The sequence below is a fragment of the Urocitellus parryii genome, chromosome 1, assembly GCF_045843805.1.
Source record: "Urocitellus parryii isolate mUroPar1 chromosome 1, mUroPar1.hap1, whole genome shotgun sequence".
Lineage (NCBI taxonomy): Eukaryota > Metazoa > Chordata > Mammalia > Rodentia > Sciuridae > Urocitellus > Urocitellus parryii.
The window spans coordinates 158915863-158931896 of NC_135531.1; the positions used below are offsets into that span (position 1 = coordinate 158915863).

The window sequence follows — 16034 nt, forward strand, 5'->3', positions numbered from 1 at the left end:
ACCACTGAATACTATAATTACAAATTTTTGGCTAATAAAATTATTCTGAAACTATCTAATAAAAATCTAAAATAAATTTCATGCTCTGGGCTCCCAAAATACCATCAGTTTAACCATTCCCCTTCTTCAATCATGCTATATTAAAACCAATATAAAAATTTTTTTTAAATCTACTTCTGAAAATTGTAATTTAAATGTAGTGAACTTTATATACAAACAGATATGAAAAATTGTGGTATATATGTGTATTAAGAATTGTAATATGGGCTGAGGTGGTGGCTCAGAGGTAGAGTGCTCCACGAGCATGTGCAAGGCCCTGGGTTCGATCCTCAGCACCACATAAAAATAAAAATAAAGGTATTTGTCCAACTACAACAACAAAAAAAAAATTTAAAAAAGAATTGTAATGCAAAAAAAACAAAGTACAAATGTAAAAACGCAAAAATTGACGTGAACTTACTTTATATACAGAGATACGAAAAATTGTACTCTATGTGTAATAAGAATTGTAATGCATTCCACTGCTGTCATGTATTTAAAAAAATAATAAAATCAATAAAAAAAGAAGATAACCATTAAAGGGAAAAAAAATGTAGTGAATACTAAAGCCACATGCAATTGGACTGTAAGGCATTATCATTCTGCATTTGATCCTGGATTTACTCAATCAGTGGGTTAAGCACCTGTGTCATCTATTACACTAACATAAACACATACATGTTTATGAGAAGGGTCATCCAAGTCTCTTATCTAATATCCTTTTCAGGAACTAACAAAACACTTAAATGAAAAGATATTTTTAAATTGATAGTAACTATGAAACTCTTTTGTTAAATTTTATAAGAATCTTAATTTAAATCCTTGTTTACAATATGCTTAGATGGTTGAAATCTCTTTTCAGTCCAGAAACAATTACTATCATATAAAATCAAAACTTTTTTTTTTTGGGGGGGGGTTGCTAGGGATTGAACCCAGGGCCTTATGCATACTAAGCACATGCTCCACCACTGAGCTGCTCCCTCAGTCCTGAAATCAAAACTTTTTAAAGTTTATAAGCATAGAAAGTCAGCAAATTTATTTTTTTATTGTTGTTGTTGTTGTAGTTGGACACAATATCTTTTTTATATAGTGCTGAGGAACCAATTCAGGGCCATGCACTTGCTAGGCAAGTGCTCTACCATTGAACCACAACTCCAGCCTGGAAAGTCAGCAAATTTAAAAACCAGTTTTAAAATGTAAAGACTCCCCCCCCCCCAAACCATATACTCAAAGGTACTGACATGGGTTACATTGTATTCATTCTAATTCTTTTGAAAAGAGACATTTTAGTTATTTTTTTTTATTGAATGGAAACAGAAGGAGTGCAGAACAGCACTCAGAGGTACTAAGTTACAGCTTTCCAATATGAAAAACTCCTCCTGTTTAAAGAGCACATATTCTACATCCTTAAAAATGTGTTCGTCACTCCAATTAAGATATTTTGCCAAAATAATCCACTGCAAAAGGTGCCAAATATCAAACTGTTGACCAGTTTGATAAATTATGCTGAAAAGGAAAAGTTACTCAATTAATGAAGATCAAATAAAAACCCACAGGTGACATTATCCCTTTGAAAACAGTCACATCTACATGCGGGTGTGCATAAATCAGATACTACCAAAGGTTTTCCCCTCTAGTTTTCAAGAATGCTGGATTAGTCTAGTTCTGTGAATTATGCAAATAATAGCAAATATTAAACTCCCTCTGTATTTATGCTACTGTACTTCCATTTTTAAAACATGCATCTCAAATCCCCAGATACCATCATCCACAAAAACCATGCAACTATCCAACAGACTTTCAGTGTCACCATTTATTATTTATAGCATTAAATGGGGGAAGTGGCTCTGATGTCACCAACCCTACCCATGGAATCACTGACTCAAACATTTTCATGCAGGAGAAGACTGGCTAGGAAAACATTTTGCTAGGTTAAGTAGATTCTTTCACCTTTCCTTTCAACCCTGGGGTAGAAATTGTTACAGTGTTAGCAGAGATACAAAGAAACTGTCAAGGTTTCCACAGGAAGAAACCCTGCGCAAGTCCACTCGCTGAGGGAAAGACTTCCTCCCCACTCTTCAGAGCCCGTTTGATTTCCCTAATGTTCAAATTGCCAGGTAATACCTGCCATATTTTCCTTCTTCCACTATATCACCTACTAATTAGCAAATTCCTCACTTTTACTAGCCACTGTGTGTTGTGTTTCTAAAAACCCTTTTTGGCTCCAAGTCAGTCCTAAGGCAAAAAAAAAAAAAAAAAAAAAAAAAATTAGGGGTGTCACTGGACCAGGGAGACTAGCATGGCTACTAACAGTTTCTAACAGAAAAGGGATCGCTTCCCCAGGGGCCAAGGACTCCCCTCCCCCCTTTTAAGAAGAAAGCCCGGGTGGCAGCTGAGTACGCCCCCCACCCGGGTTCCCTAAACTGCTCGGAAAACGTAAAGTTGCGGTTTCCCTTTCCTGGGGGATGGAATCCGGAGCACCTGGGGCCTCGCTAGGCGAACACCCCACGGCCGCTGGGAAGCCCTTTGTCCGAGCAGCCCGACACCGCAGGGGCCCGGAGGGAGGCCCCTCTCTGCCACAGCCCCGGGCCGGGCCGCCCACCCCCGGCCCCGCGGGGCCTACCTCGGCATCCGCACGGCCGCGGGCCAGGGCAGTGGTGCCGGGAGCCCCGCCAGGACGGCGGGCCCGAGGGCCTGGACCTCTCCTCCGCACCCCTCCCACCATCTCCCGTGGCCTGGCGGGGCTCGGAGAGTGGTGCGGGCCGGGCCGGGGACACGCGGCATATCCCCTCCGCACAGGGAGAAGGCGAGGCCAGCGCGCTTACGCCCGCGGCCACTGGGAGCGAGCAAGGCCGCCGTGGCCTGGCACGGGCCGGGCCGGGAGGGGGCGAGCCGTGGGCACCGAGGGGGCCGGGCCGGCCGCGAGCTCCGGGGCGCGGGAGGCCTGCGCCGAACCCGGGCGCGGGGAGGCGGGGGCGCCGCCTGGGCCGCGGCGGCGGGGCCGGGCCGGGCTCTCGCCGGACGTTGGATGGGCAGGCCCGCCCGGGGCCGGACGGAAGAGCGGACGGTCCCGCGGGCCGCACTCACCATGAGCTCGATGGTCTTGTCCTCAATCACCGAGTCGGGCTCCATGGCGGCCCCGGCGGCCCCGCCTCGCTCTCCCCGCGCAGCAGCGAACGGCCCGGGCGGAGGAGGCGGCGGCGGAGGCGGCGATCGCACCCACTCTAGCTGCCAGCCCGCCCGGGCCGCCGGCAGCTCCGCCCTCCCCTCGGCGGACGCAGCACGCAGAGCGAAGACTACGGCTCCCAGCAGGCGCCGCGGGCGCGGGCGCGGGGCGCTGAGGGGGCGTAGCCCGGCCCGGGCCTCTCCCCGGGGCCCGAGGCCGCCTTCTTCCGAAAGCTGCGCCGAGCCGCGAGCGCGTGTCGGGAGCACCAGGAGTACCGTGGGCCGGCTCGGAATAGGCCGCGGCGCGCCGCCACTACATGTCCCAGGAGGCGCCGCGCGCTGCTCTGCTTCCGGCCGGGCTCTGCCGACTTCCTGCCGGCTGGGGCTGCCTGCACCGGGACGGAAACCCGGAGACCGCTCCTCGCTCGTCAGAGACCCTGTGTGCGCCCGGCTTCCGCACATGCGCGATGGCCGCCTGCGACCCCCTGCGTCCCCCGGCGTCCCTCTGCGTCCGGTGGCCGCAAGGCTGGCGCTATTCTGGTGGAGGGGTGAATGATGGAACGGTGGATGCTAGGTGCCCGCAAAGGTGGAGGCCAAGGGCTCAGGCGTGGCAGGCGGGCCCGAGCGCGAGGAGCTCCGCCGGGGCTCGCAAAGGACGGGCGTGGCGCGAATGGGGAGAGGGGAGAGGCGGCCGGCGCTGCGCTGTGCCGTGCCCCGCGAACTGGCCGGCGCTGAGAGGACAGGTTATCTGCAGGCGGAGTCCTCTTACTTCTTCGCTCTGAAAGCACTTTTTTAAGCCCCCATGCTCTGCTAGGCACTGCGCTAAGCCCTGGGGATCGGCTCTACCCGACAGACAGGCCCCTGCCTTCGGGGGACTCAGGTGGGGGGACGCAGACGTTAACCACAGCAATCGGCGGCCCGCGGGCACACTGCAGGAGACGCCTTCTAGTGACCTCTGCCTCCCGCCGCCCCGGGGATGCCCGTGTCCTCCCCTGCCCTGAGAGCAAGCCGGCGGCGAGTGAGCTGGGTTGGGTACTAGTCGCCTTGAGCCCCAACACGCCACGAGGCACCTCGGGGCGCCCCAGCGAGGGCTTGGTTCTGGAGTAGATGCCGGCAGGGAGGGGGGGTAATTCGATGATCGGACAACTGTATACATCTTACCTGCCAGAAGAGGATACTAAACTGACGCTAAAGCTGTAATTGGTAAAGAAGTTAAGCCCCTGGAATTAGCCTGTTGGAGGTATTTAGTCATCTTTTGTGGTTTGGAAAATGTTCAGGTTTTGTCTGTGTTCACACATGATTTTGAAGTAGTCTTGCTTTTGTCTTGATCTTTCATGATTACAGAGTGGCCTTATCTGAGGTTGATGTTCCGTGAAATTGTTTATGTTCTAAGGAGAACACAAGGCCTCTCTGTAAGGGCTAGGCTATTGTCTAGTACCATTACAACCCAACCCATTTACCAGGCCAGCTCCCAATGTCAGAGACATTTGCTTTCCTGTTTATCAAGCGTTTCTAGATGACCTAGAAATCTTTGCCTTTTTAAGGACAGAGCTATTACAGTAATTTGTATACACTCAGGATGCAGTATAAGTTCCCTGCAGGTAGAATTTGACATTTCATAATCTTTGGTGCTTTTCACCAAGAGAATTGAAAGAAAAGCAATAGGAAGAAAGAGCCCAGAATTGGAAGGTTATTGCCATTAACTTGCTGTATGAATTTCATGAAGCAATTTTCCCTCTCTGGACCTTGGGACATTAAGTAGTAAAACAAGGAGGTTGAGATAAATGGTCTTCGTTTCAGTTACTTATTGCAATATAACAAACTGCCCCAAGACTCAGTAGCTTAGGTGCATTGGTCGATTTTTTACAATTGTGTGGGCCCACATGGCAAAAACTGAGGTTACACATGGGCTTCAGTCAGCTGGAATCTCCTTCAAAATGACTTCTCATCCTCTTGTGCCTCTCTTTTCCACAAGGTTTCTTATCACTCAAGCTTCAGCATGGTGGTTAGGAAGAGGACAAGCCCCAATGAACAAATGCTTGTCAAGCCTCTGGTTGTACCACACTTGCTAATGCCCCATTGGCCAAAGCAAATCATGAGACCAAGTCCACAGTCAGTGTGGAAAGGTTCTCCACAGGGACTTGAGTGCAGAGAGGCTTGGTTCATTGGGCTCCACCAATGGAACAGCCAACCCAAACCGCAAAGGTCCCAGCACCTGCCACAGGACATAGCACAGCAGGGACAGGCAGGAGTCCTGTGCTGAATACGAGCACCCTCTCCATGTGTATGTTTATCTTAAACCATCTTATTTTAAAATTTGACAGTTTCATATTTTAAAATCTGCATTTCCAGCTTTTCTTTCAAAGTTAGAATATCTGACTATTGGTTTTTTCTTTCAGTGCAAGGGATTGCACCCAGGGCCTTGCATATGCTGGCAAGCGCTCCACCACTGAGCCACACCCCAGTCCTGCCACTGTCTTCTTTTTTTTTTTTTTTTTTTTAAAGAGAGAGTGAGAGGAGAGAGAGAGAATTTTTTTAATATTTATATTTTAGTTCTCGGCGGACACAACATCTTTGTTGGTATGTGGTGCTGAGGATCGAACCCGGGCCGCACGCATGCCAGGCGAGCGTGCTACCGCTGAGCCACATCTCCAGCCCCTGCCACTGTCTTCTTTACGTCAAGTCTGTCCTCCGTGGTTTCCCATGTTGTCACCACTCTGTTATTATTCTGTATCATAGTCTTTTTTCTGCTGCTGTAACAATACCTGAGACTAAGAGGTGTGTTTAGTTCATGGTTCTGAAGTCCATGAACTAAACACATGGCACTGGCATCTGCTTGGCATCTGATGAAGGCCTTTCCCTAGGTCATGACATGACAGAGGGTGTCACATGGAAAGCCACTCCCTTGTACCCCATATCTCAATCCATCCATGAGGGCACAGCCCTCATGACCATGTCACTCCTAACAGTCCAACCTGGTCCCACCTCTTAACACCATGCAATGGGGATTAAATTTCAACTTGAATTTTGGTGGGGACATTTAAATCCTAGCTATCCGTATGTTTCTCTTACTTTAATTTTGTACCAAATCAATATAGATATTTGTGTTTGCCATCCTGTCATTAGAACTGTAATAGAGATTGACTCAAGGTTTCTGTTCTTTTATTAAAATCATACCCCCCACACACATTAAAAAGAAAAATAATACTAATATTATTGGATCCAATTCCCAAAGCTCAGTGGGATTAAAAAGTCATGTTAATGACAGCAGTCTACACAAGCCAAGCCCAGCCAATCTCCTCACCCTCACCTCTTCTGAACAAAAACTCAGATATTCTTAGTGCCTCAGGCATGATACCAGCTGGCGATGGGTTTGGTACTGGAGAAAAGGCAGAAGACCCAGAAGCACATTTCCCCTGATATTTGAGGTAGCTTTGCTCCAGGGTCCACAAAACCTGCTAACAGATCAGGGTTCAAGTCCATGTCCCTGAACCAAAACCCTGAGATCCAGATGCTCAGGATTCAAAATTATTTGTACAACTTGGATTGTACAAAGCCAGAATGATGTGTATACACTGTGTCTAAGGTGACACTCCCAGGGACAAAGACAACACTCCAGAATCAAATACATGAATTGTTTGGCAGCAGCTAGTGTGTGCTCCTATTAGCTATTCACAAAATCTCAGCTCCAAGTGCACCTTTCCTGCCACACTTTGAGATTGGGAGCAGGACCCCATGAGTATTTCTCCTCTGCCAGCCAGCACTGTGGTTCACTGTCAGTAGAGAGCAGTGGAGGAACACAACAGAATGGAGGGGGCTTCTGGTCCTGATTATGGTACTTTCTTTTCCTTCTTGCTTTTTTGGCTCATGGACGCAGACCACTTACAGAACTGTGCCTCTCACATGCGTACACTCACATGTGTGAGCACTTTCTCTCTCTCTCTCTCTCTCTCTCTCTCTCTCTCTCACACACACACACACACACACACACACACGACTGGGACATTCAAAATGAGCTTTCCAGCAAGTTCCCTGACATCTCAATAGGCTGTTTCCTGCCTGCAGCACCTCAGCAAACTTCAACATGTAGTGGGCCACACCACCCTCTTCCATCAAGGTCAAGTAAGATTGAGAGAGGTCCATGTGGAAAGGAACTGGAACCATCTGCCAACAGCCAGCACTAACTTGCCAGACCTGCTAATGAGCCAGCTCCCCTGCCCCAGTCGAGCCTTCAGATGACTGCAGCCCCCTCAACACTGTGTCAATAAGATTTCCATTACTACAGACAAATGCCTAGGGTATAAATTTACAATAAGAAAAAGGTTATCTCGGCTCACAGTTTTGGAGGTTTGAGTCCATGGTTGGTTGGTCCCGTTGCTTTGGGGCCTGTGGTAAGGCAGTACATCATGGTGGTTGGCACTTGGTAAAGCAAGCTGCTCACCTCATGGCAGCTGAAGAGAGGACCAGGGTTCCACAGTTCCCTTCAAGGACATGCACCCATTGATCTAAGATTTCCCATGAAGCCCCACCACAAAGATTCTCCCACCTCCCAGTAGCTAGGTTCCTTCAAAACATAGGCCTTTGGGGACATTCCAGATTCCAATTATAGCAACACTCTTGACTTCTGAGAGGCCCTGAGCCAGAACTTCCAGCCATTCTTGCACTCCTGACCCATAGAGATATGCCAGATAACGAGATAACATTTGTTATTTTAAGCTGTATTGGGACAAGCATTATCCAGCAATAGACAACTAATAGAGCATTTAAAAAATAACTAGTTCTTCAAAATATGGGACTTGATGCTATCTCTTCTAATCAAAGCATCATGAACGGGCTGGGGATACGGCGCAAGCAGTAACACGCTCGCCTGGCATGCGTGCGGCCTGGGTTCGATCCTCAGCACCACATACAAACAAAGATGTTATGTCTGCCGAAAACTAAAAAATAAATATTAAAAAATTCTCTCTCTTTAAAAAAAAAAAGTATCATGAACCTTGGCAGGGTTCTGTTTATTCCTTCTTTATGAATACTGTTAAAGACATTGAGAAGGACATTTAAAAAATGTATATATGCTGGGCATAGTGAGACATGCCTGTAATCTCAGCGGTTCAGGAGGCTGAGGCAGGAGGATCACGAGTTCAAAGCCAGCCTCAGCAAAAGCAAGGTGCTAAGCAACTGAGTGAGACCCTTGTCTCTAAATAAAATACAAAATAGGGCTGGGGACATGGCTTAGTGGTCAAGTGCCCCCAAGTTCAATCCCCAGTGCCCACCCCCCAAAAAATAGTATATTTTGATCTCTGATGAATTTTCTGAATTCAGATACGTTATGGAAAGAGAGAGTGAGGGAGTGAGATTTTTACATAATGCTTTTCCAGCTAAGATCAAAAAATGGAATTCTCTTGGGGAATCATGTGAAACCATAGAAGGGAGAATATTGGTGAGAAGTATTGAAGGTAGCAGCACCTTACTTCATAGGACAAGGGGCCATGCCTTTATCCCTCTGTCTTTAGAACCCAGAGAAAAGATAGTTGTCATAAAATACAGATTTATTTGGCTTTTTCTGGTGGGGTCTAATTTGGCTGACTGGTTTGGTAGTGAGAAACCACCTCACCAATAATGGACACTATGTGAGTTAAATCTTTAGTTTCACAATTTTTTAGGTAAATATATTTAAAGCACGTGAGTAAAACCATATCATCAATTTATTGGCAAACGTGTATTAAAATTAATGTCTGTATTTTCCTAGCCCTTTCTGTGCTTAGCAGGTTAAATAATATACCTCCAAATGAAAGAACAAAGGAAGGGCATATTCTGATAGACTAGGCTGGGCCACAGTAGTAGGTTTTTGTTTTGAGGTCCTGGGAACCAAACCCACCACTGAGCTACATCCCATCCCTTTTTATTTTTTATTTTGAGACAGGGTCTCACTAAGTTGCCCAGGCTATCCTTGAACTTGAGATCCTCCTGCCTCAGCCTCTCCAGTTGCTGGGATTACAGGTGTGCACCACTGCACTGGGCAGGGTTTGGAGTTTTCATTTACAAGTAGTTGAATTTACCTCGCTGTCGAATGTCACGAATTGGCCTCTCTAAGGCTGTTGTCTCACAACCAGTGCTGGCTCTTGCAGTCAGATGGTCAGATAGGGAAGAGACAGATATGAAGGGAACTGGAGCCCAGCAGGACAGATTGAGTTCATTCATATTGCCTCTGACCTTGGTGAGGTGGAGCCTTGTAGAAGCTGGAGCCCCCTGGCACAGAGCTAAGCAGGCATGTGAGGCCCAGGAGTCAGAAGCTGAAGGAGGCTCTCAGGGAAGCTGAAGGAGCTACCTTCCAGCCACAGCTGATCAATGACAATGAACACGGGTACAGGGTGAAGAACGACTGAGGCTTCACTTCCATGCTCCAGATCCCACCCAAGAACCTCTTGTGGCCCACCCTAAGAGGAACAGAATTCCCTTTCCACCCTTGCAGAGCTGGCCCTGCCCCAAGGAGACCATGCTAAGACCTGACCCTGATATTGGTCTGGTGTTCAGAAGGGTATACAGAAGAAGACCTTTTTTCCCCCTTTGAAAGAGTCTTTTTGCATTGCTCTGGCTAGTCTTGAATTCATGGGTTCACAGGACCCTCCTGCCTCAGCCTTCCAAATAGCTAGAACTATAGGCTCACACCTGTGGAAGGTCCTGGGGAGGCAAGCTGGCATGTTACTAATTTCTCCCCTCTGGAAACATAACAGCTAATGCATGTGTCTTACTCATGCCAGGTGCAATCTAGTTCTGCTACCCCTTTACTTTAGAGTTACCCTTCTGGAAGACGAGGTCTCTAATGTTGCTGGGGAGGAAACACATTTGGGGAAAGCTCACTAGTCACTATCTCATCTCAGAAGCACTTTGTTCCTGCTCACCGTTCATTGGTCAGCACTCAGTCACTTACACAATGCATCTTCCAGTGTGCCAGCAAAAGGGAAATGTAGCCGGGCACAGTGGCACACACCTGTAACCCCAGCTACTCAGGAGGCTGAGGCAGGAAGATCACAAGTTCAAGGCCAGCCTCAGCAAATTAGCAAGACCCTGTCTCAAAATGAAAAAACTAAATAAATTTTATTTAGAGAGCAGCCCTGGGTTCAATCAATTCCTATACTGCAAAAATTTAAAAAGGGAAATGCAAGGTCCTGGGTTCCATCCCCAGCATTGGAAAAAAAAAAAAAACATGAAAAGAAAATGAAATAGAGTTTGGTGAACACAGAGGAATGTCTGTGCTGTACAAGTATAATTCATAGTCATTTAATGAATCTTGGTACCACGGGTTGAACTCAGGGGCAATTAAGCACTGAGCCACATTCCCAGCCCCCCCCAACCCCCCCTTTTTTTTTAAGTCTCTTAAGTTGCCAAGTTGCTTAGGGCCTGGCTAAGTTGCTGAGGCTGGCCTCAAACTTGCAATCCTCTTGCCTTAGCCACCAGAGTCACTGGGATTACAGGTGTGCACCATTATGCCCAGCTAATGAATGTTGACACCCAGGGTTGTTCTACCACTGAACTATACCTCAATCATTTTTAAAATTTTTTTATTTGTTCTTTTTAGTTACACATGACAGTAGAATTTATTTTGATATATCATTCATACATAGACTACAACTTCCCATTTTTGTGGTTGTACATGATGTGGAATTACACTGGTCAAGTAGTCTCATACTGAAAGGGTAAAGTTTCTAAGCTGCAAGGCCTGAGTTAAAATGTCAAGGACCAGGCATTGTAAAGCTGCTTCTAAACTGCAAAGCCTGGGTTAAAAAGTAAAGGACTAGGTATTGTACAGTTTCTGAACTATACACAGAACCTGAAATTCCTAAGGCAGTTAAGACAATGCAAAAAAAAAAAAAAAAAAAAAGGCAATGCCCTACTGGCCATTTAGTTGTTTAATAACTTAGGACCCTATGTAGCCCGTGTAGCCGGGCACATAGGCATCCAGGGCCCCAAACCAATCAGTTTGAATGTGTACCCGGCTTAGAAGTGACGGATCACCCCTGCCCAGCCTGTTTCCGCCAATGAATGTACTAATCATGTCTAAGAGTTGTTGTTTGATTTTCCCGTGCCTCATGATGATTTGTCCTGATGTATGCAAAGCCTCTGCCCTCCCCCAAAAAAGTGTACTTAAGCATTGCTCAACCCCTGCTCTGGGCTCTTGGCTGCTCTCCCTTCTTGAGTGGGCCGGGAGCCCCAGCGCAGGGTTCGGAGAGATCGGACGCAGCCCGGTGGAGGGAGTGTGTTCCCGTGTGGTGTGTGAGTGCCGGTGAGAGTTGGGGAATAAAGAGTTGCTGTTTGAATCTACAAGGCTTTGGGCGGCTCGGTTATTTGTGCCCAGCCAGACTGTGGCATTTCAGGGAGAAAAAATAATATGAAATTGTCACCTGTTAGAAAGAGCTTTTCATGTACACGTTAAAGAACGATGAGCTTGTGTTGTAGTCAGCTTTTTCGCTGCTACAACGAAAGACCCAACCTGAACAACTGTAGAGGAGGAAACGTTTATTTGGGGACTCAGAGTTTCAGAGGACTCAACCATAGAGGCAGGACATCTTGGTGGAGAGTGTGGTGGAGGAAAGCAGCTCACATGATGATCAGGCAGCAGAGGGAGACTCCACTTGCCAGATATAAAATATGTACCCCAGAAGCACTCCCCAGTGACCACCTCCTCCGGCCACAACCCACCTGCCTTCATTTACCACTCAGTTAATCCGTCAGGGAAATAATTCACCAATTAGGTTAAGGCTCCCAAAACCCAATCATTTCTCCTCTAAACCTTGCATTGTCTCGCACTTGAGCTTCTGGTGGACACCTCACATCCAAACCCCTAGGCAGGTGCAAGGCTGTGGATTCCATCCCCAGGCCTGGAAGGGAGAGGAGGGGAGAAGAGAGGAGGGAAGGTGAGAATGGACAGCCCATAAATTACTTTGTAACTTTCCAGCTCCCTCTAAATTTTCTGGAATATAGCAAAGTAAAAACAAGTCCTCAGTAGAGAGAGACCGCTGAGCTCATGACTCTGGAGGTTAACATTTGATTAGACCCCTCCCCCAATCACCCAGTCAACACCTGGCGCCACGGCCACTGATATGAGCCAAAACCCACAGCCAGACCAGGGTCTTGCCATTTCCCAGTTCTGAAGGAAGCCCAGCCCCTCTGGATCATCAGGCTATGTGCCATGTAATTACGTACCCTCATAAGGAGCTGACCTTGGCCCTGAGGACACACCCCATCTGGAGACGTGGCACTCTGCCTGAGCATTCCCCCCTCACCTGTGCTTTCCACACTCTTCCTCTCTTCGCCAAAACCTGATCCAGCCTTAAATTCTTTTCTGTGACATGTCAAGAGGCTGGAAGTTCCAAGTAGAGGTCTCCTCTGCCTCTGGAGAGGGCTTCTCAGACCCTCCCACAGGTGACACAGCCTGACCTTCACCTGTAACAATTGGCCAGCGGGAACACTTCAAAATGCTAGGTGCACTGTAAGGAACACCAGGGTTGTGACTACATCCGCTGCCTAGCTTTGAAAGCCACGTACTCTCACGATGAGTCTTTGGTGGTACTTCAGTTGTGGAACTTCTGGTCCCCTCTTCAGCCCTGGAGCATGATAGTCCCAGCACGTGATCTCCACGTGGACATCATTTCTTGCCAACTATCTAAACTCTACCCATTATCAGGGACCAGCTTTAAGGCCCTTTGTCAGGAGTTAATACTAGAAGAGTGCCCCATATCAACTGACACTCCTTTAACCATGGAACATTCCATCACCAACCCCTGGTTCAGACCCCCAGAGCACACTTCCAGCAGGTGCTCCTGGGCCTTCCCAGTACCCATGAGTCTGGTCCTGCAGCTCCTTTAGTGAATAATCCTTTTCCACCCTCAGCAGAGCTGGCCCAAGTAGACCATGCTGAGACTTGATCCTGATATTGGTCTGGTGTTCAGAAGGGGATACAGAAGAAGACTTCCCTCCCACCCCCTGCCCCCAAAACAGTCTTTTTGCATTACTCAGGCTAGTCTTGAACTCATGGGCTCACAGGACCCTCCTAACTCAGCCTTCCAAATAGTGGGAACTACAGGCTCACACCACTGCTCCCTGCGTAAGATCCTGGGGGAGGCGGATATTGTTTGCAGGCTACATGCCTCAGTTCAGGGCCCTGCGTTTGCAAAGACTTCTGCTGTCATCCTCAGCAAGGGGAGACCGACTCATTCCTGCTCAGAATGTTCAAGGAACTAGGGTTAAACATTTGGTTTTGGTTTGGGTTTTCTGTACTGGGGCTGAACCCAGGGATGCTCCACCACTAAGCTACATGCCCCCTCTTTTATTTTTTTACTTTGAGACAAGATCTCACTAAGTTGTCCTGGCTGGCCTTGAACCTGTGATCTTCCTGCCTCAGCCTCCCCTGCTGCTGGGATTACAGGCAAGTGCCACTGCCCGGCTGCATTTGTCTTTCTGTGCCTACTATTTCACTTAGCACTGTGTCTCCTCTTCCATTTAGGTTGTCATAATTCAAAGAATTTCCTTCTTTTTTAAGGCTGAAGAGCAGTACTCCATTGTGTACATAAACTGCACTTTCTTGACCCGTTCACCTGTTGATGGACACCCAGGCTGATTCCATAATGGGCTGTCGTGAACAGTGCTAAGGTGAGTCTGAGTGTGGACATCTCTGGCAAACCGATTTCAAGACATGTATGTAAATGCTCTGAAGTGGATTATTAGTTTGATGCTAGTCTTTTTATGAATTTATTTTTGCAGTTCTGGGAATTGGACCCAGGTGCACTCTACCACTGAGCTACATCCCCGTCCCTTTTATTTATTTATTTTTTAAATTTTGAGACAGGGTCTAGCCAAGTTGCCCAAGCTGGCCTTAAACTTGTGATCTTCTGCTTCAGCCTCCCAAGATGTTGGGATTACAGGCAAGCACCACTGTGTCCTACAATGATAGTCTTTTTTTTTTTTTTTTTCCCCTAGGTCCAGGGATTGAACTCAGGGGCACTTAACCACTGAGCCACAAACCCAGCCCTATTTTGCATTTTATTTAGAGACAGGGTATCACTGAGTTGCTTAGCACCTCACTTTTGCTGAGGCTGGCTTTGAACTTGCAGTCCTCCTGCCTCAGCCTCCCGAGCTGCTGGGATTAAAATACCTTTGCTTTAAATTGGTAACTGTCTGACCTGAACCTAATTTCTCTCCTCCATAAAATTAATAATGTCCAGCAACACTGTTATGCTGAAGTCTTTCAAACTATTGGTGCTTCTGTATTGCAGAGCCAGGACGACTGTCTTCGGCTGTATCCGCTTTTGATCTACCACTGTGGAACCCCAACGCAAAGAAAAGACCACCACCTGCAACTTCAAATCAAATTAAAGCAAGCTTGTATTTGTGTACTCTGGAGCTGGTCAGGACTGTCTCTCCGGAAAAACCGGGCTAGAGATCAGCCCCCAGCTCTCCAGGAACACGATTTTACAGCACAAAGAATTGCAAAGGAGGATGTCTTGAGAACTTACAGATAACAGGATTTGAACAAGCATAATACAAAGGCAGAGATCAGGTTAATGATCTACATGGCATGACATTTCAAGGTAGGGAGTCAATTCAGATCCCAGCATCAGAGTTTATGAGGCGCCACTGAGGTTTCAGAGCGGGTTGGGACAGGGAAAGGCAGGATGGGTGAGTTCAAGGCATGGGCGGGAATTCCACACAAGTTTAGAAACTGCAGTAATTTATACTAAAACAGAAATGAACTTTTCATGACTTTTTGACTGGAATTGGGCTGGGTTCATCCCCACAAACCCATCCGCGGCAGCACACCAGGGGCCAGCGACACACACTCACCATCAGTGATGGAATCCTTATTTGCCATCTGGATTTCACCAGTCTCCACAGTCCTGGGTAGAGCTCTCTAGAGGCAGCCCAGTGACCTCCTAAGTCAACGCTCCCGGGGGGGGGGGGGGGGGGAGCGGGGGGGGGAGCAGAGGGAGGGCGCCATCCCAAGGTGGGGCTTCCGCGGTCCCACCGGGGATTTTGGATTGTAAATCACGCTCAGAGTCCACCCGACCTCTGCAGGAGACCTGGCCTGTCCCACTCCACCCCCGGCGCCGGCTGGCCCAGCCCCTGGTTGGGCGGACCACAGTCCCCAGCGCTTCCGCCCCTAGGCTGCGGCTTGGAAGCCCTGGTTAGAGAGTCCCAGGTGTGGACCATGGAAAGCAAAGGCCACCGAGGTTAGGAGCCCGGCAACCAACCGCAAGAGGGCGGCCCGGCGGGGGGCGCAGCTCAGCGAGAGGACGCTCACTGGGCATGCGCAAGGCCTGGGGCTCGGGCACCGCCTTCCTGCCTTCCCTCCTGCCCTTTCCACACCTCCGACCCCGGAGGAGCTGGATGCAGCCTGGCTAGTGGGGAGGGGAGACTCCAAGAGGCAGAAATGGGGGGCACGTGGGCGCACGATAGGCTACGCCCTAAGGACTTGTGCTCTGCGGGCGGCGGGCCGTGCTCTCCCGACCCCTAAGCACCAACCTGGCCAGGGAGCCTGCCTTCTTGTTCTGCTCCCTCGTGGACACGTGGCCCCCATGACCGCACTGGCGGGAGGGAGACTGCTGGACCAGGCATTGGCTTTTCAGCAGGTTTCAACACAGGTGTGACAACCACATGTCACTGGGCAGAACGAGTCACAACTGTTCTGCCCAACGACTGCAGGGACCCAGAAAGAGGGAATCCAAATGGTACATTGAGTGAACGTTATGCCAACTGTGGTTGGTTGGTTGGTTGGTTGGTTTTTGCAGTGCCAGGGGTCAAACCCCAGGCCTCACGCACCATGGGAAAGCCCTCCC

At 48.5% G+C, this 16034-nt stretch overlaps 1 protein-coding gene and 1 long non-coding RNA gene across 8 annotated transcripts in view; one reads left to right on the forward strand and one right to left on the reverse strand.

The window, feature by feature from the left end:
* The window catches only part of Fbxw11 (F-box and WD repeat domain containing 11), a 121512-nt gene extending 118095 nt beyond the window's left edge, over positions 1-3417 (reverse strand). For 2 of the 7 annotated variants that reach the window (XM_026401303.2, XM_026401302.2), the window contains exon 1: positions 3127-3413. In XM_026401303.2, coding sequence (XP_026257088.1) covers positions 3127-3171 — 45 coding nt within the window. In that variant the 5' untranslated portion in view covers positions 3172-3413. Of the gene's footprint in view, positions 1-3126 lie in introns of all 7 variants that reach the window. The other 5 variants (XM_026401304.2, XM_026401300.2, XM_026401307.2 and 2 more) reach the window with 3 other exon arrangements.
* LOC113191535 (uncharacterized) lies at positions 1943-14781 on the forward strand. The gene is made up of 3 exons (XR_003301902.2): positions 1943-2156; positions 13742-13851; positions 14475-14781. It is a non-coding gene; the product is annotated as an uncharacterized LOC113191535 (long non-coding RNA).
* The last annotated feature ends 1253 nt before the right edge of the window (positions 14782-16034 follow it).